The sequence below is a fragment of the Apteryx mantelli genome, chromosome 4 (genome assembly GCF_036417845.1).
Source record: "Apteryx mantelli isolate bAptMan1 chromosome 4, bAptMan1.hap1, whole genome shotgun sequence".
Taxonomy (NCBI): domain Eukaryota; kingdom Metazoa; phylum Chordata; class Aves; order Apterygiformes; family Apterygidae; genus Apteryx; species Apteryx mantelli.
The window spans coordinates 20072945-20093465 of NC_089981.1; the positions used below are offsets into that span (position 1 = coordinate 20072945).

At 44.5% G+C, this 20521-nt stretch overlaps 1 protein-coding gene across 1 annotated transcript; it reads left to right on the top strand.

The window, feature by feature from the left end:
• The first annotated feature begins 10301 nt into the window (after positions 1 to 10301).
• LOC136991861 (olfactory receptor 5AR1-like) lies at positions 10302 to 11258 on the top strand. The gene has a single exon (XM_067295320.1). It carries the CDS (start codon positions 10302 to 10304, stop codon positions 11256 to 11258), a length of 957 nt encoding a protein of 318 aa, XP_067151421.1.
• Positions 11259 to 20521: the final 9263 nt, after the last annotated feature.

A 20521-nucleotide genomic window follows, 5' to 3' on the forward strand; every position in this document is an offset into this window, starting at 1 on the left:
TCCTGCAGAAGGGCATTCTTCTGCAAACAACAGGTAGGAGACAGTCCAACCCCTTCCCCTACATCCCCTGCCACCACAGGACTTCTTGCAATTAGACAGACCCCTTTTTGTTTCAGTCACTTTCTGTTTTCCTCTTAGCTGGGAACATCAGGACTGAGCAACAGCTGCTACGAAAGCAACCAAACCCTAAGGCCTGAGAAGCGGGAAGCAGATAGAGTCCCTTCCTGACCAGCACATGACATTTATTCATTGTCCTTCTTCAGAAGGCGAAAGCATTTCATTTTCAGGCAACATTCTTTGTTCTGACATCTGCAGTAACCAAACTGAGCATGATAACATTCATTTGCTAAGAGCAAATTGTAAAAAGCATCTTTCTTCCCCAGTGGAAACAAGTGGATTGTCCTCACTCCGTACTGCTGGGCAGGAAATATGTGAAAGGTTACAGTACTTAGCTTTAATTTCAGAGTTCAATCATTATGCCAACAATCCTGTCCTTCACAGCTCTTCCTAGACCTTTGTAACATTCCCATTTTGCTTACAGCACCAGGACTACAGTCAACACAGAGAAAGTGGCCACAGCTCCCAGCACCTCCTCCTCTTTCGACCCCTTTCCCCAAAACACAGAGATCTAACAGAACTGGGGGGTGAGGAGGGGCAATAAAAAGCTGCCAACTGCCGGCAGTGCCCTCCAGTACTTATTACCATTACCGTTTTCATTGCTAACACGCCTGCCTAATCCTGTCATCTTAAGGCGAGAAACCTAATTTCCCTGTAAGTACTTTCCACTTTGCTGGTCTTCACGTACATTAGCTCTGCTTCCCCAGGCTGCACAACCGTGTCATAACTCATCTGGGTCTTCCTTCCCTCAGTAGGATGGATCTGAGTGACACTTCCACCTCACCGCACTCCCCAAGGCTGCCTGAAACATCAGGGCATCTCCCTCCTCCGAAGCCTATGCCAGCCTGTGGCCCAGGGCTCACGCAGCCCCGCATGAGCCCCGCTTGCCATTAAGGCAAAAAAAGCGCATTCTGCCTGCCGCACAAAGCAAGTCACAAAGCGACCACTCAGCCGTCACAACCACAAGGCCACCTGAGTGCTCAGACAAGCTTTAAACCCCTGGGGTCCCTCTCAGAGCACCGCAGGGGAGGAAGAAAACCATGGTAAGCGACAGAGCCCGGCCGGGCACGGCACTGAACGGCCCTTGCCCTCCTTCCCGCCCTGAGGCAGGACACTGCCAGGCCCCGGCACCGCCTCACACAGCGGCACTGCGCCAAGAGGCCCGGCCAGCCCCGGCCGTTGAAGGCAGGGAGGCCCAGCCGGGAGCCGCCGCAGCACCCGCGCCGCGCCGCGCCGCGCCGGGCTGGTGGCGGCAGCAGCAAGCCCCGCGGCCCAGCACCCGCGGCCGGGCCTGGCCGTCCAGGCAACGGCGGGGCAGCTCGGGAGGCCCGGTCGGAGCCTTGCAGGCCTTGCAGGCCCCGCTGAGGCCGCGGGGGGCTGCGAGGCACCGGCCCTGCCCCGCGCGGCCACCGGGGGGCGCCGGGGCCCGCCCTGCCCCGCGCGGGCCGCGCGGGGGCGCTGTCGCCGCAGGAGCACCCGGCTGAGCCAATCAGGAGACGCTGGGAAGCTGCACGGAGCGTGCGCGGCGGCCGCGAGGCATGCTGGGAGACGTAGTTCCGGGAGGGCAGCCCGGCAGTGGGGCGCCCCCCCGCTGCCAGGGCGGCTCTCACCGCCCGTGCGGAGCTGCGGCGCTCGGGATCGCCTCTGGGTCCGTGATCAGCGTGTGGCGGTCGCCTGGGGTCACCTCCTACACAGCTGTCGCGGGGCTGCGCGGGGGGCGCCGGGCTGCCCGCGGCCGCGGGGCGGTGGCGCCGCGGTTGCCATGAGGACGAGGCCAGCGTGTCGCGCGCCGATTACGTCACCGGGCCGCCGTGCGGCATGCTGGGAGACGTAGTCCGCGGAGGCGGCGGCCACGGCGGCCATGACCCCGACCCGCCGGTGTCCGACAGACTGTCGCCTCCGTAGTTTCTTTCCCTTTACGATTATCATCCTTCCTGCGTTGCCGTTTTTCCTTTTCTACTAAGAACCCCAGTCTCAACAGTGTAGCGCTGTCGTGGCTTCCTCTTTGCAAAAACTGGCTTTCTCAGCCGCCCGAGCCACGGTTGCGCAGCTGGGCTGTAGTGGAGATGGACCTTGGCCTCTTGGCACAGAGGGAGCTGAAAGCTGGGCAGCAGATGCAAAGGGGAGGCTTATAAAGAGAAGTTTACAGGAGGAAGATAAGGAGGAGCGCTTGGCAAACCTTGTGAAGGGGAACCGTCCCCAGTGCATGCAGTGCGTTGCAGCATCACGGAAGTGTTAAATTGCATCCTCAGTTTTCCAAGAAAGCAGCTGTCCATGGACCCTTGTCCATAGCGCACACACACAATTCCCTTCCTCTGCGGTTGCTAACCTAAGAAATTGGTATTTTCAGTGCTTACCAATAGCCATGGCTAGATATTTTTCAGTAGGGACAGATGAAAGAAAATGAAGAAATCTGGTGCCAGGTTAGGTTGATCGTCGGGAGATACCTTTGGACTGGAAGGGACCTCGGGGAGTCATCTAGCCTTGCCTGCCAGCATGCCGGTGCTTCTCTGCAGAGCTGCTCCAACCCATGGGTCCCCAAGCTGTCTCGATGCTTGGCATCATTCTGGCCCAGGAGCAGGGTTTGGCACTTTGCTGAACTTCAGAAGGTTCCTCTTGGCCCATTCCCCCAGGTCATCAAGGGTCCCTGTGGAGGTGAACCCTGCACCCTCATGGTATAGACTGCTTCCCCGCTTCAGTTTACCGTTATCTCCATGCTCGTTTAGATACCCTCTGTCCCCTTGTGGGCAGTCATTGATGCTGCTGCTGAACAGGATCAGGCCCAGTGTTGGGCCTTGAGTGATGCCACCCATAACCACCTGGACTTTGAGCTGCTGACTGCTGCATTTTGAGCCTGAAGGTCGGGTGCCTCATCTCGACGCCGCCTGCCAGGTAGGGGGCAGCTGCCTTTGCCCCAGCCCCTTCTTGGCCCTTTCTCTAATTCAGCCTGAATAGATGGATGATATCTGAGGGCGGCACTGGCCACCGGTTCTGCCCAGCCTGAAGGGGTGCTGGCCTCGGGGTCTGAACGTGGGCTCAGACACCCCGTCTCATTCACCGCCACCCTGCAGGGACAGGCTGCCAAGGGGGAATACAGGAGCATTGCCCAGGTGTGCAAAGCATGGCATTAGGAAACTCAGAGCTTGGCCTCAGCTCAAAGTGGCAAGAGATGGGCAAGGACAATCAGAAGGGCTTCTACAGAAACATGAGCATCTTACCCAGCATCAGAGGGGGAAGCCAGTGCCTTGGATCATGCCTGCCTATAAAGGAAGCTTAGGAGGACATCCAAAGAGAGCTTTACAAACATACTTTCTACATGCAATTCTTCCTTGTATATCAGACATTCAGACATATTAAATGATGTGTATGAAATAGGACATCAGGTGGCATTTTATTTAAGAGCTAGAACATAGCACTTGGGAAGAACATATTACCTAACATGTAATAACTGGTATACATTCATCTTGGTGAACTATAGGGTAAAGAGTTCACGCAGAGTTTGAGGTTAACAGTGACCTTTCTGATTTAACAGAGAAATTGGACACTGGAAAAAAGAATAGATTGAAATGCTGAAACAAAGATTTTTTTAAAACAAAGGAAAACAAAAGGCAAAATTAATGAAGAATGAACACAAAAGAATGAGTTCAAAGTGAAATGAAATGTTGCACCTCATTCTGGGATTTTTTTACAAAATATTTTGATTTTTTTTTTCCTGAGATAGCTTAAGTTTAAAGTAAGTTCTGAAAAGAAGAAATCAGTGCTGTTTTAAATGTTCAAACAAGGATATTCTTACATTTTCAAAACAATTATCCTCACATATTTGTTTTGGATGAAGCTCAATCAATTAATTGATACTGAATGATATTTCCAAATACATACAGAAGATTCTGGGTACTAATGTTACACTTCTAGAAAAAATGCAGAGCTTAACTTAACTTTGCAAAAGTAAAGACATTTCTGCTGATGCCAGTATAAACTCTAGGCGGGACAGATACACCTTGCTCACCCTTGCATTTACAGGAGATGTAATGATTCCAAAAGGAGCTCTAATAAAAGACCTGCTGACAATTCAGTAAAATAACCCTGTAAATATCAATGCTATGCAGAAAAAGACACAGGTAAAACAGAAACCTCTACGTTCCTGCAAAAAAAAGGAAGGTAATCCGTTCCAGCTAGAATACCAAATGGTTAAGACAGAGTCTGGGGGTTCAGAAAGGAGGACTTCAGTTCCCAACTGTATTTCCAGGCACTCTAGTTGCCATGAATCACGCCTATATGTAGCTAAGTGTGGGTCAGAGGAGATGATCTTAGGCTCCATCTGTAACCATTACAGAGGGATAGGGGGATGCGTTGCTTGCTGGATGCGTGTCTGTCCATTGATGGGAAAGGAAGCCCAGATGACCAACGTAGATTCACTGGCAAAAGTTTAGATGGTTAAAATTGAGCAAGATGAATCCCACCTTAGATAGCTTGGTCTGCTCTGGTCTTTCAAGGTCCTTCATTCTCAGTGAAAACTTGGTGCATCCTAAAATCTCATTTTCTAGATGTGACTATTTACTGCAGAAGTAGTCTGGGGTGATTCAGGTCATGGCTTAGGTCCCCCATTTACGTTCTTAGAATAAGGTGACAAGTTCCATAGACTTTTAATTGTGATTTATTTTTAGCCAAGGCCAGTTATACAGTGCAACGTGGCAATTTATTTCCACACTATCATTGTCTTTCAGGCAATTTGTGAGAATTTTGATGAAAAACAAAAAAAACACTTCTGCCCTGAAAAGCATGCCATGGTTATATAGACCTGGCTGTTTCTTCCTTTTTTTCAGCTGTTGATCATCCTCAGACAATGAGATGTGAAAATGCTAACGCCTGCTAACAGTTCAGTGGTCTCTGATGCAGACCTGCAAGAGATTTCAGTCCCCAGATCAATATTTTAGGTGCAAAAATTAAAAAAGTTAAACTCCCCTACATTTTCAAAAATATTTTCGTAATACTTTTTTCTTTCTCTACATCATGATGAAGCGCATCTGAAATTCATCCAGTTAACAAGGCAGTAGATTTAGAACAGCTTCTACACAGCTCACCGAGTGGAAGGAAATTTAACTTATTAGGAAACTTACCCACTAGGGAAATATTTGGTCTTTCCTAGATGTGGAGAATGTTTCTGTTGGGAAGTGCCACAGACTTTCTACTCTCCCTATGGATACGGGAGACCATGCTGTTCGCAAGGGAAGGGTAGAACAGAAAATTAAAGTGCTGCTGGTGGTGTCTCAGTGTGACAATGCCTTCATGAAATAATATGCTCTAAAGATATTGCAAGCACCGTTGGAAATGTTTCTAATATTTCCTTTGACTGGAAACAGATAAACAGTGATTTTAAAGGCCAGCAGACTGGTGCTGAAATAAGATGGATATTCTGGCAAAACTGAGTCCCAAGCTGTGATCTGAAGTCATGGAAGCATGCCCCTGGGCTCTGGAGGCAACCACTTTTTGAAACATTTTCAAATGCACTTCAAAGTGATCAACATCACTTTGAAAACAAGATTCAGGCGGTCACATTAGAACTTTTGATACTGTGATTATGATCATGTCAAACAGAAAGATGCCTGTTCTCTCTAGCGATGATCCCTATATAATAAATACAGGAGTGATGCACGCAAGGAAAGGTTTAGAGCTGTTTACCTCATTACCTAACTACTGCTTAATATAAGTGATAAATCACTTTCATTAGTATCAAATTGATAGGAAAAAAAAGAAGCGAATGTTTCTTTCATAGGAGAGTTAATATTAATACCCTTAGCTAATCAAAAGATGTTCTGTGAATAAAATAATAATATCAAGCAGCTCTCTAGATGGACAGATGCAATAAAGGAGCTTTCAAGTCTAACTTGTTTGACAAACACACAGTTGATGCATTTTTCGCAGAGGAAGTTTCGGTGACTCAACATTTTTATTCTCAAACTACTCAACAAATTTTATAGTTGCTACGTTGCTTGTCTTTTCCTTCTATCTAGTTCATGTGCCACTGTGCAACGGAAGGCATGTAGATGTTCCCAGGCAAGCACTTAATCTCTTACGGTTTTACTTCGTCTGAACCTGAGCCATTCCTCATGGTGGTCTCCAAGGACATCTAAATGGGGATAAGGGCAACTTTGAGGCATTCAGTTTGTGTTGGGCAACAAATAAACCATCTCTCAAAGACCCTGGAGGTCAGAGGAGGCCAAAACCAGTGCCTGATAGTGAAATTCATCTGAATTTTAAACATCTAAAACTGGGTAATCTAAGTCACTGGGTTTCTTTGACCTGACATTGGCAAGAAATAAGCGGTTCCAGAGGATGCCTCATCCCATCCTAAAATAAGTTTCTAAGGAAAATAGCTTGTATTGCTTTTTGCACATCTCTCGGTCCTTCCATTGGCTATAAAATAAACCCAGACAGCGAGTTTGGGCTTGCACAGCTAAATTTTGTGCTCCTGAAATTATATAAAATGGATCCTAACTTTCTTAGCACTGCACCGCATCCCTCAGCCCTTACACAGAGCACAGCTTGAAGCTCTGGGCTCTGAACTTACGGAGGACACCCCTGAGGCAAGACCCTACGTAATCACCAAAACAATCCTACGGAAGGGGAGCAAAAAACAGCAGCCAAGCTGATTTTTATTCAGACCATTTCAACAAACTGTTGGTGAAGAGATGGGAAAGCTCCACTGAGGCTTCCAATAGCCAGTGACAGGTGGGCTTGGCCTGTCTGAAACACCAGACAGGGACTAAACCATGACACATGAGGGATGTAATGGATGCACTGGTTTTGGGGGGAGTGATGTGGGAAAGCCCCTCCAGGAGAAAGTGGGAAAATTATCACCTTTGGACTGTTATTCATATCTTTGATATTTTTGTTGGTTTTCTTAGTATGGGATTCATCACCCAGCTTAAACAATTAAAAGTTACCTGTCTAGGCTTAACTTCTAGATGACCGCTCTAATTTGTGTAGGGAAATAATCACTCAAATCCCAGAAAATATGCATGGGACAAACATCTCTACATAGGTTACTGTGGACATTGCTTATCTGAGTTCAGGCTGCATATGTCTCTTCTGATCCAGCTGCGCTTTTAGGGACCAGCCACATGCCTAATGTTAATCAACTGTCTCCTTTGATGTCGGTGGGTCAAATGACCACAGACTGCAAATCAGCAAAAATAAATTTTACTGGTCAATCAGGAAGACTGCCAAGTGATGTAGACTGTCTTTAGGTCCAACAAGAAAAGTGCCAACTGGAATTCAGCTTGCATACGTTGGCATTGTTTCCTGAGAGTCAGCAAAGATTTGAGGTGATTACCTTCCCTTCAGGTCAACTTTTCCAAGTTCTCCTGTAAGTGCTGATCACTTTGTGGGACCAGCAGTCATCTGCCACCTCTTGTTCTGTCTGACCCATGTACAATTCATGGCCAAAGAGAGGATTTAATCTATGTCCAAAAAAAAAAAAAAAAAAAAAAGGCTCCAACTGACTGTGTCAAAATAAAGAATAACATTACCTAAAGATGAATATGGGTCCTCTACTTATGTTCTGGAATTTTTTTTCCACTTTTTTTTTCCTAATGAGCTCTGGATTCATGAACCAAGACCTCCACATACTGCAGCCATTACATCACACTCTCAATGCAGGATCCCCCTGGGACATGTACAGCACTTAAGGGAAGTTGATCGTGAGGAGCTTGCATTCCCCCGCTGACCAGGCGTATCGTCTCATCTTTAGTCAATGCCAGAAGGGGAAAGGCAGAACATGCCAACAGCTTACTTGACCCGGTAATTCAGTGCTTCTCTGGATGCCCTTGTGTCCAGCTTTCTAGCAGCATTTTTTTCAGAGGAAAAGAAAGCAACATTTTCTAACAAGTGAGTTTCCAAGGTAGGAAACATAGTAGGAAACATATCTATGTACCTGTGTATAGATCATCTACTTGTGTCACTGTGTTGTCTTTCCTTACTCTTTTCTTGAAATCTTACTCATAGAACGTACAAAATTGCAGTCTGTGCTCATGTACACAACGGTAAAAGAAAAAAACTCATTAATGAGCTTCCATATAAAGGAATGCTAAAAACAGAATCTTGTAAAAAATTAATAAGACTGCAGCCACAGAAAGAAAAATGCTTTTGACCTGAACTGAGGTGGATTTTTTTCCTGTTTTGGGGGAAACATCCTTGCAGAGTCGGGAGAACAAATACTGGTGAGCGTCTTTGTGGCTTTGCTTCCTAACGCACTTGGAGGCTTTTGGGCTCTTTCTCCTGAAAATTTTTATTTAGAATAACAAAAGACATTTGGGCAAGTACAGAACAACAGGGGACTCTACCCTCGGTCAGGGCTGATCTGTGATAGCTGCAAGTCAGCTATTCTCTGTGGTTGCAGCAGATGCAGAGCTGTTCAGAATGTGCTCATAAACTGTGTTTAAATCTTAATCTCAAACCACCAAAATTCATGGAAGTTATACTATAGGCCAGATGAGCACTGAATTCCTCAAAAAAAGAAAAAAAAGAAAAAGAAAGGAGAAGAGGATAAGGCATAAGAAGAATCATTTAGCGTCATCAAGAGGTGATACAGACCATAGTGCTGGTCACTAAAAGTGGTCTTACTGACTTGTACAGAATTCCCTACAGCAAAGAAAATTACGAGCACACTTCATTAGCAATCACGCTGCTGGGCTCTGCAAGCTTCTGCTCCCCAGCTGAATCACTGTAATGACCCAGAAGTGCATTCTTAATTATTTGGAATACAATACAAACAACAGCAGCTGAAAAAGCATTTAAATCATTCATGTGCTTCACTAAGTAGCACCTCCATGCTAACTCAGGCATTCCTTTAATATACTTGCAATTAGCACTTCTCATTTTCTACAGAACTCTAAAAAGAAATACCAAAACAAGACCATAATCTGAAAATGAGAGGCATTCTTCTTGAAATCAACATTTAAGAGAAATGAAAAGGCAATTATGGGGTAATAGCATTTTTCTTTCTATATCATCTATTGACATTTTTATATGCTTTTATATAACATGTCAGTTAACTCTGAAGCTCTGATTAGTCTGACTAAATGTTATCATCTACAGAGACAGACTTCTACAGCTGATCTAATCATTATTCACTCTTTATAATCAGTGGTGAGAAACAGGCCCCTCTAAGAGGCAATGCATTTTTCCCCAAGTAAGTAGACATCCTAAGCAGCTTACGTGAATTTTGCCTTAGGGTTCCCACTTCTTTCCCTTGACTATAAATGAAGCCTTAAATGACTACCTCAAAATGTAGCTATCCACTTGATAATTGGGTAACGTTAGGCGAGATGGATTCTGTCTTCAGTGTCAGCTCCTGTGTTTCTTGCTATTTATACGTGACTCCTTTCTTCGTGTTGGACAATGCAAGCATGATTTTGTCAGGACAGGAGTTTCGTCTTGCTGTTAGCACTGCTTAATAAGACAACACACTCCTGGCTGCAGAAGGAGGAAGAGCCATGTGACAGAGCGGTTTGACTGCACTGCTCCACTGCCCCATCTTCTCCTTTGAGTTGTTATATTTGGGATCAGCAAATAAACTTTGATGAAATTATCATCTGCTTTTTAATATACACTGCCTTTCTGTATGGATTTTTTCCTTAATCTGAGGGTTTTGCTTTTTTTTTTTTTTTACAAGGACCCCTCCTCAGAACTCACTGGCCAGTTTAAACATCATCCGTGAAAGTGGAGAGCAATTAAGTACTCTAATGTTCAGCAACGGCAGAGTAAATAACCGGAATCATCCTTTTATCCCTCCTAGGCACCATGGACACAAGACGAGCTTTTGAGAAAAATTTAAAAATAGAACTGAGCAGGAAATATCAAAATATAACAGCTTTATGCTCTTTCCTGGAACAATCTCAGTAATGGAACTAAAGTAATCCTTCTTTGAGGCTATCATTCCAGGAGTGTTAAAGGCGTAAGAACAGCAAACTTTCAAGAGAACTGAGTTAAGCGCCCAGTTCCGGTGTACTAACAGACAGGTAGGTTTCTATTAAAATAAAGCAGCATCCAATTTTCTTTTTCTACGTTCCTGTCAAATGCAATGCATTCCCACTGTCACTGTCAATTATCCTTCTATCTAGAGTTGGAACTGATTTGTGTTCTTTGTTTTTTGTCCCTCTCAAAGACACACGTTGATTAAGGGAATGATCAGAAGAAACAGGACAAGCATTGATGAGTTCATTCTCTTGGGAATCACAGATATTTGGGAGCTGCAAGTCATTCTTTTTGTGCTGTTCCTTCTGATCTACGTCACCACCTTGGTGGGGAATCTCGGCATGATTGCATTAATCAGGCTCGACACTCGACTCCACACCCCCATGTACTTCTTCCTCTGCCACCTCTCTCTGCTAGACCTAGGTACTTCCTCAGCAGTTGCTCCCAAAATGCTGGTGAGCTTCTTTGCAGAAAGGAAAGCCATTTCTGTGCCAGGGTGTGCAGCTCAGATGTACTTCTGTGCGATGTGCATAGTCACTGAGTGTTACCTGCTGACTGCAATGGCCTATGACCGGTACGTGGCCATCTGTAGCCCTCTGCTCTACAGGGTCACCATGTCTCAAAAGGTTTGTGTCCGACTGGCTGTGGGATCCTACATGATAGCCCATGGGAATGCAATAGCGCATGTCAGCTCAGTGTTCAGTTTACGCTTCTGTGGCCCTAATGTCATCAATCACTTCTTCTGTGACATTCCTCCACTACTGAAACTTTCCTGCTCCAGTACCACTGTTAACGAACACGTGCTTTTTACCTGTATTACCTTTGTTGGACTTAGCACTTTAACATTCATCCTTGTCTCTTACGGTTATATCCTCTCAACCATCCTGAGGATCCACTCCTCAGAGGGCAGGTACAAAGCTTTCTCCACCTGTGCCTCACACTTCATATCAGTCTCAGTTTATTTTGGAACTATGATCTTCATGTACCTCCGCCCCAGTTCTATCTACTCCCTGAACCAGGACAAAGTGGTGTCCATTGCCTACACCCTGGTGGTCCCCATGCTGAACCCCCTCATCTACAGCCTGAGGAACACAGAAGTGAAGAATGCTCTCAAGAGGCTCCTAGAAAGAGTTCTTGTCTCATTTCCAAAAAAATCAAGCTGGTAAAGGGATGTCATAAATTAAACAAAATAGACTTGGACATTCTTGAAATTTAGTCTCCATTTTGCTACTGACCATTTAAACTAAAAGGCAACAGGAGAAAACAGCGATCACGAGGACTTAAAGGCCTGCGAGTGTCATTGCTGCCAAGAGCTAGCGAGCCACTGCCTCCTTTCTAGCCTGTCAGGATGCAGCTATACTGTTTGATTTTGCCCTTTAATCTTAGTCCCCGAATTGTACTCAAAGTCTCACCTGTTCTCCTTTCCCACATGCCATACTTCAAAGATGTCATCTTCCTGGTGTCACTCCATAAGGAGCTGTGTTTCTCAGATGGGGAAGCATCCCTCACATTATTTAGTTCCTCTTCTGACACAATGACAGCTCTTCAGGAGGGAATGATGGGGCAAAGATCCAGATCCTCATGAATGTTTGCTAAGAATAAACCTGGGCTAACAGGTGTGATACCAGAAGCATTTCCAATGGCAGTGTATGACCACAACTGTTGAGTTTGCAGAAGCCAAGTTTAACATTACTAATGATCAATGCTCTTTTTAAGTTGAAATAAATGAAAGCTGCACATGTGCGTTCCCCAGATAGGGTTGAGCAAGCAGACATAGCTTGATGCAAGCAATTGTAATACATGACATCTTTAGCTAAAGGTCATCATCCAGATTTGGTAACTAAGGCAAAGTCAGTGGTAGTGAGTAGACAAGAAAACAGCCCTGAAGGAGGGAGACACTTATTGGTTATTCTAAAGCTGACTGGAAACCTTCATAGAATGAGAGCAAATTTATTTTCAATAAGATTTATTTTCAATAAAATTTATTTTCAATAAAATTGCAGTACTACTTGGAGATAATTTGACTTTGTGGAGGTCTGAAAGCAAGGAGGCTTTTGTTTTTTACTAGGATCCTTTACTGACACAGGAAATCCATCTAGTTTAAAAACTAGAAAAAAAAAATTTGCAAGTCCCAGCTGTGGGTTTAAATGGAAAAATGTTATCTCTGAGGGGTCACCATGCTCTCAAATATTTATTCATTAGCAGAACCAATGTCAATGCAGACCACATCACCCAAAGCCCTTAGGGAGCAGCAGAAAAAAAGGAGGGTTTTTGTCTCAAAATGCTCACAGAGAAGCTCTTCTCGTGCACCACACTTAGGAGGAATCACCTTAGGAGAGACATATTTCACCCCTTTGATAATAAAGCGAGCAGAGGCAAGTAACTATGAATTGCACATCTCCCTGTTAGGCACACAAAATCAGGGACATGGATCTTATCCATGTAGAAGCATCAGAGTGTTTCAGACTCACCTACAACGCTATCTTCATCTTAGAAAAGGTAAAAGTATTTAGGAGCCCCTGGCCTGAGGTTAAGCTAACTGAACAGAACATGCGAGATGACTGGACAAGGCATGAGAAACCACTGGCAGTAACAAACAGTGTGAGAAGCTGGCAAATAAGAGCACCACGATGGATGGGCAGTTTTTCAGTGGTGATTAAGAAGCTGTACTAGAGATGGCCAGGCTTCAACATGACTGAAGAGGAGTAGTGGGGACCCTCTGGGGAGCAGACCCTCACAAGGCCAGCAGTGCCTAGGAACCATATCAGTAACACCATATAAGGCCTAGATTACCTAGGTGATGGTATCAGGAATAGCAGATTTGGGTGCAGATGTAGCAAAACCAGAGCCAATAGCGGGGGAGTGTTTGGGAGGAGGCAATGGTGGAGAAACTGAGGCACCACCGTGGATTGGAGAAGAGCAAGCAGGGGAAAATGGAGATAAGAGAGGTTATCCCAGCATCCTGGATGAGAAGGGAGGTTAAAAGGGACCGGTTGCCGGGGAGTTTGCCAGGCTAAGCGCTGTGCCTGACCACTGCAGCCACTCCCATCTTCTTGTAAGACTGTACTCCTAACTAGGCACTGGGGGATCTGTGCTTGGCCTCACTGCCAGCTGGACTTGGGAACAGCCTAGCATCCAGCAGGCTGGGAAGGAGAACTTGTCCAGGTCCCGAGGCCCAATGGACCCAGCTCCCCAAAAAGTAGTTCAAAGTTAGAGACTCGTGAGGCAACAAGCCGAGAGAGACAATGAAGCAACTGGGACTTTCCACCAGGTTTTTTGTTTTCCGGTCCAGGATATCCCCCCGAAAGACCATTCTCTGTGCTGGGCTTATGCTACAAAATAAAGCAGGGACTTCAGAGTCCAATTAATCTGTTCCTTTTCACGACTGTTAGTTCTCATTTCAAAACAGAGGTAACCTTTTGTCTTTGTGACTACTTCTGCTAGCAACTGGGACTTAGAGCTTAGAGATATGGGAAAGAGATCCAGTAATGACTACGTACTAGGTATAAGCAATGCAATTATTTCACCATACGGTCAGCTGGGACTGGACTGACTGAAAAGCATCTATCCAAAGGGCAATGCAGCAACAGCAGAAAATGCATGCACTTAGTAAGATGAGGGTTCCTAGTCATCTATACTGCATCTGATAGGCTGGAAATAGAAAGAAAACAGCCTCAAGGAGAGATGGAGCAGAACAGAGTTCAACCCTGAATCTGTTCTACAAGAAGTTTGATGAAAAAAAGGAAAAAGACTTAATATTGAAGATAGTCAGGGATATTTCAGAACTGGGTTAGACAGGCCAAGTTGTGTTTTCCTTCAGCATCCAAGGGGCTTCAGAAGTAGAGGCGCACTCATGCAACACGTCCATGTTGCTACTATCGGGGAGGGGAAGGGACAGGGAGCCAAGGGAACCCCAGATGAAGCAGTGCCCTTCCGACAGGGCACAAACCCACAGAGGCTAGACATAGCAGGCTGAGCCAGAGGCCGGTAGCAGGGTCTATTGACAGCCCCAGGCACAGCAAGCAATAAACCAGGTTTAGGGTCCGTTTAGAGGGTCCCATCAGGAGTAAAAGGAAATGGGACCAAAAACAGGGACAAAGCTACAACATATGTCTGAGGGATCCGCCTAGGAGACGAGCTCGCTGCAGCGTAAGTCCAAGGTCCCTCCAGGAGGCAGAGAGAGAGGGCTGGAGACAGGCATACCTAGGACACAGCTCAGGAAAAGAGTGAAGGCCTTGAGCTGAGCCTAAATAGGGCTCCTGGGCCTGTGGGCAGGGGAGCTCAGGTGAGGGTGCTCAGGGCCATTAAGGTCCATTAATGCCCTCAGAGCCCTGTCAACTTCTAGCTGGGTCCAGAAATAGTAGCAGGAAGCTGAGTTTTGACTGACTGGTACTAGCAAGAGAGTGAATCTCTGTAAGAGGGGTGATCCTTCTGGAGACGTCAAGGAATCCATAAAGACTCCCTTGACAAGGGCTGTCCTGAGGCATCTAACCCCTCCTTTTGCATTCGAGGTTGAAAGAATTAACCATGAAGCTCACTCTGAATCACCAGAAACATCCATCTTATGTGATAGTAAGTCTTCAAGGATCCACAGCTTCTCAAGGAGAGGAAATATATTTTATAATATATGAAGATGCAAAGTACCACAAAGTAATAAATGCTACTCTGTGTGTGTGTGTGTGTGTGTGTGTGCCTATGTATATGTGTGTATGTGCACAGTCTGAGGTGAATGATAGTTCCTTATTAGTCTATAATCTCCTTGTTCTCGGTGTGTGTATTTGACCCTATGAATTGCATCTGGGCACCACATCTAAACAGTTCATCTCACATATTTTATGTGCGCAAGTATTTAAGCAAATGAAGAAAACTTTCTTTGGAAAACTGCATACTTAGATGAAACAAGCTATCACAGCAAAGCGTTCTTAGAGTCATTCTGCTAACTTCTTCAGTAGGAGTTTTTGCTTTGAAGTTTTGAATGTCTTTCTTTGGTTCCAAATTTATAGTCCTCCATATAAATAAGGAATGTGGTCATGACAGATATGTGCCCCTTTTGTATACAGAATGTAAAACATATAGAGGAAATGAAAGAGAGAACAGCACTAAAACACTGAACCTAACTCTTCTTGATCCCCAAAGTCTTGGAATAACTCTAAAGTCAGAACTATACCACAACATGAATTTCACAGCCAGATGGTATTTTTAAGGAACAAAATAAATCATTCACAACCTCTTCCCCACTGTGCATTTTCAAATCTGGCAGCATACAAAAGACAGACAGGAAATGCTGCCCTGGTTACACTGCAAACAATAAAGAAAAATACATTGCTAAGGTATTTGATTTTTCTTGAGGAAAAAAAATCTCTTTTATCTTAAGAAACCCCTTCTCCACAGCAAAAGTACTGAGAAGTGAGCCATGAGATGAATATTCACAACTTCACTGTATTCTTGTGCTCCGGTTGTATGTTTTGATTAACACACACTTTCTGAGAATACAAGGCATTGACATGAGAAATGAATTATAGCAGCGAGTTTCAGAGTGGCTCAGGAGACATTAAACAATCTACAACAGGTCTATGTAATTATATTAAGCAGTGAAAGTTGGTGTCTTTGTGGTGGTGTCAACTGAAGTTCAACCACGAAGACGCATGCAAAAATTTTTGAAGGCTCATCCAGAATTTCAGGAATCCCTGACGTGTGGGATTAGATAAATGAAAAAAACTTCATTTTCATCCCTCAGCGGTTATATGAGATTAGCCAGTTATGAAAATAGATTAAGTCTGATTTTCAGTGGCAAATGTGAAGTGCACACCTTCCAGTGATGATTAGTATGAGGATTCCATTGACATAAGGTACCTTTTTTCACTTTATTTTGAACCCCCCCCCTTATTTTATTCAACTACAGGGATGACTTTTTATGAGAGAGAAACTGGTTCCAGAAATGCAGCTTCTCCTCCCAACATCCTGGTGCAAAAGAGCATGTCAGAGAAGACGGTGTTTGTGGAGACGGGAGCGAGCAGCTGCAGAGAAATCAAGACTGGAATATTCCTGAAGCAGCGTGTGAAAAAAGGCTCACCGGACAGAGCTTGCCAACATTTTACCGCCTGTTCCAGCTGGCCATTCAGTGACAGCACTGTCTGTATCCTCACCCTGCTATTCTAGCTGGGCAGCTCCACTTCTGGGAGCATGGGAATAGCTCTGCAGTGGGACACCAGGCAGCCAGCCCGGGGGTATCTATTTCTGACAGCAGCCGGAAATAGATATTCAGAGAAAGAATATAAGAAAGTGGCTAATATGGTCCATTTCTGATGTGCTTTTCCCACTCTGGCAGCGAGCAGTTTATAGGGCAAAGAATCACCAGTGCGAGTGAGGAAATGGATAGGACAAAATCACGGCTCTGGGACAGCGTTCCCCTTTCTACTGTTGTAGCCACTTGGTCAGAAGACCAACAAAGAGAACACGTGTCTGTTTTTTTGAGGAAGGCTTTGGATGGGCACTTAGCTCCAAGAGAGGGTTGTAGGTAGTGACTTCTCCCCAGAGATAGGTGCAGCTCTTCCTCCTGGTTGGAGATGCTTATATTCCTAGGGGAAACTGGACTGAAATGACTGTCTGCATTAGATATGTCTGTTCCCAGTATTACAGCATCTGCAAGCTCTTTTTCTAGCTACCTACTTCTCCTCATGCACAGGGAGCCTAAATGGCTAACCCAGAGATGCAGACACTGTTAAGACTATGGGACTTAAGTCCAATGGATCCAACAAATCAGCCTCTATAGGTGCTTGGATTTCTCTATTGTCTAGTGGGGTAGCATAAAAGACTAGCTTACACTTTGAAAACTCAGTTTTACATGCCAAAGAGAGGTAGGATGAATCCCCTCAAAATGTCTGAGCCAGGTATGACTGCACTGAAGGGATTCTCACTTCTCCTTCGGCCCCCAAAAGTTTGCGTGAACCTTTAGCACAGCTCATCCAGAACTGACATCTGATGAAAAACGCATCATGCAACAAGCCCAGGCTCCAAGCCCAAAGTTTTGCAGTTGAAACAGCTGATGTTCCAAAAAACCCCAACATTTCCTGAATCAAAGACAGTTCTCTCCAAAACTCTTCTAGCTTCTTGTGACGTCTGTCTTTGGTCCAGGCAGACGGGAACTGGACGAATACCTGGTGCAAGGGGGAACCTCCTGATTGTCCATCCCACAGCCACCTTCCCACACCACCAGCCTTTGTGATGAGTCATTTGAGCAAATATAGGCACGTAGCCTCATCTTTCCAGACAGTTGAGATTAATCACTCTCCAGAAGCGCTGATTCCTCTGAGTTGAGCATGAAGGAAGTACTGTTTCCCTTGTGCTCTGAAAGTCACTATTTTCCCCCATTATTACACCGAGTTAGTACCTTAGCCCTACCTACCTAACTTTTAGACATCTGATGAGGAGTTCGCCTTGTGAGATGTCTCAGATTCTCTGGTTCCCGATGTCTTCAGACCAAAACTCAAGTATTGATGTGTTTCACCCTTCCAGAAGTCACTGGGCTCAAAGTCAGAATAACTGGATAAAATTCCATGTTTAGACAACCTTCTCCACATAAAAATCTATTACAATATTTGGTCTCTTGAGAATTTCACTGTAATGTACCGTTTACAAAACGTCTTGAACAGAGAAGAAGCAATTTTAAAAACTTTTACCAAAACTACAATTGTTTGTGATGTAAATAAAATTATACCTGGGCTTGTGCTTACAAGAAGTAATTGCAATGTTACCCCTGGGACCACTTCCCTTTGGCATTAAAATTATTGTGTCTGTGTCTCAGTAGGAAAATTTTGAAATGATGTGAATTCAATTCTTCCACCTCTTTGCTATCACTTCAGTGAGTTAAATCTTTGGGAAGGACCAAGCCACTCCACATTTATTTCTCATCTACAGCTATCTATCTGACACATTTCTTCTTGAGATTTTTTTTTGGGGGGTGGGGGTGCGATTTCCTTTTGATTATTTTGCTATCAGTACTCCTGTTATGGATGGGTTTCAACCTTCACGCAGATTGGGCGTTTACAGGTACAGAAAAAACATTCTTTAGTTCTACAAATCTTGATCACTGAGATGTGTCAGGATGATTTCAACGTATTTTAGTCTGTATGAGAATTCACAGAGGTCCAATGTATGTTTGTCACTGATGGTGGATAAGCCGTGATGAGGTGATAGTTACTTCAAAAAACATCTTTTAACCTTGAGCGGAGTACTTAACCTTGTTTTTGCCTACGTTTTCCTCGCCTACTAAACAGATGACTCTCATCCTTTAAAGTGCTTCAGAAGCAAAAGAGTAAAAGTTCAGAGCTGCTATATATTCATGTCAATAATATGTTATAAGGAAAGGGTGTTCAAAAATTGCTAAGTGACTTAGTAGTGCAAATCTCAAGCACACAGAACTTCTTCTTGTGAGCCGCTTAGTCTCGGATACTCCAAAGAATTTAGAAAAAGAAATCCTAAAGAAAATTCCACTCTAGTAATTTATACTATTGCTAGAGTAGATTTTCTTCCCTGTTCCCAGAGGCTTACACAGTTTTCAGAGCCTGAGGGTTTCTTTTTTAATGTGGTATGATATACATCTGAAACATGACCATAACTTGTTTATTGAAGGCAAAATTGAATTGTTCTGTGCCTACACAGTGCTGTGGTGTAATTGTAAATGCCTGAGCATTGAGCCAACTGGCTCAAGCGTAGTTACACAGGGAACTGGGCTCGGGCACCTGTTGTCACTTTAGACAGCACAGGCCATCCCACTGGGATCCAGAAGTAGCTCCAGACAGCAGAAAGTCTCCTGCAGCGCTTGTATCATATCTGCCTGTCCCCTACAGATGTCTTGGATACCATAACACATCTCAAATGGCAAGAGGCATCAATGCTTAGGCACCTTAATCCCACCTTCAAAGTCAGGAGAGAGGCACCTGGCCTTCGCTGACTGAAAGATAGGTGGTGGGCAGTCCAGGTGCCTCGGGCTGCAGTGGAGACAGAGGCCTCTGGTCGTGCTGAGTGGGATAATAGCTCAGCCACGGCCTCACCCGCCTGAGATGCTGATCCTGGGCTGAGCTAAATCACCTCTTAGACATGAGCTTCTTACGCTTATTTCTTCACCTCCCCACAAGAACAGTTTGCCTTGCAGACGTGCTTCATTTATCAACACTTTGGTTGATAAATAGCAAATACACTATTTGTATTTGCTAATTCAGGTCTTTTTGGTCTTGAGCCCAAAGGACAGGTTTCAGTTTCAGATGAATGCATCCGATTTAGGCGTCTATGTATAGGCATCCATATGCGAGTTACACATCTGCATTTGCATTGTAGTCAGTGAGGAACAAGTCAAGTCTCAAGGGAGCCCAGGAGGCTGCTCAGCTTCTCAGGGGCAGCTGAGGTACCTAAAGTTATCACCTACTAGCTGGTCAGCTGAATCACCCCTTGGAGTCCGTTGAGTGTACTGAGTAGGCATCCTAGCTGTCTGGTGCTATGTGGGACACCCTGGTGTGCCCTGTCATTTGTCCGGCTTTCATTCCAGAGGAGCACAAGTCTCCCAGCTTGCTCCCAATCCGTGCATCATATCTGATAGCCACCTGCAGGTGCCTCAGATAACCTACAGCATATCAAATGGCATTTATTAGTGTCTTCTACAGCATTATTAATGCAGGCATTCTGCTACTCTCCTTTTACTGTGCAAAGCTCCAGGATCCAGCAGCCATGAGCATATTACTCTGAAACTTTCAAATCATACGGATGTTTAAGTACATCTTAGACAACATAGTGGAAATACAGAAGATGAACATGAGAAGATATAGTAATGAGAATGCCATACAATCCTAGATATAGAACTTGGTGGGACATATTGCTTTGTTAAGTATGGTACGCATGCTGAATATTTTGGCTTTACTGCAGAAAAAGGATAAGGATCTAGGCATATTTGTCTGAAAATGTGGAGTTTTGCCATAATGAAAATGTTTGAAGGCCAGTTTCACTGAAGAAGTCTTTCGTGTTTCTTCCCATATTAAGAAAGAATATTAAGCAAGCTTTTAACACTATTTTTTGCTCTAACAGAAAATTTTGATTTTTTTTTAAGAAAAAAAAGAGTCAGTCTGTTGGGAATTAAAATTCTTTAATTAGGTATTCTTCAGTTAAATGTAATTAAATCACAACCACTATGAACTGGTATTCAGCTAACTCTACCATGAGAAAACTTCAACATTTTCTTTTCATTTCTCTACTCAACACAGTGCATGATATAAAATGGATGCTGTGCTGCATCTGAGATGCATGATTCTCCGTGGCAGATTCTCTCCCCTTTTCAGGTGGTAAAATATGAGCTATTGTTACACTTTTCTTGCAACAGATTTGAGCTGACTTTGTTACTATCTTGTTCTTATCTTGACAGCTAACCATTGGAATAATA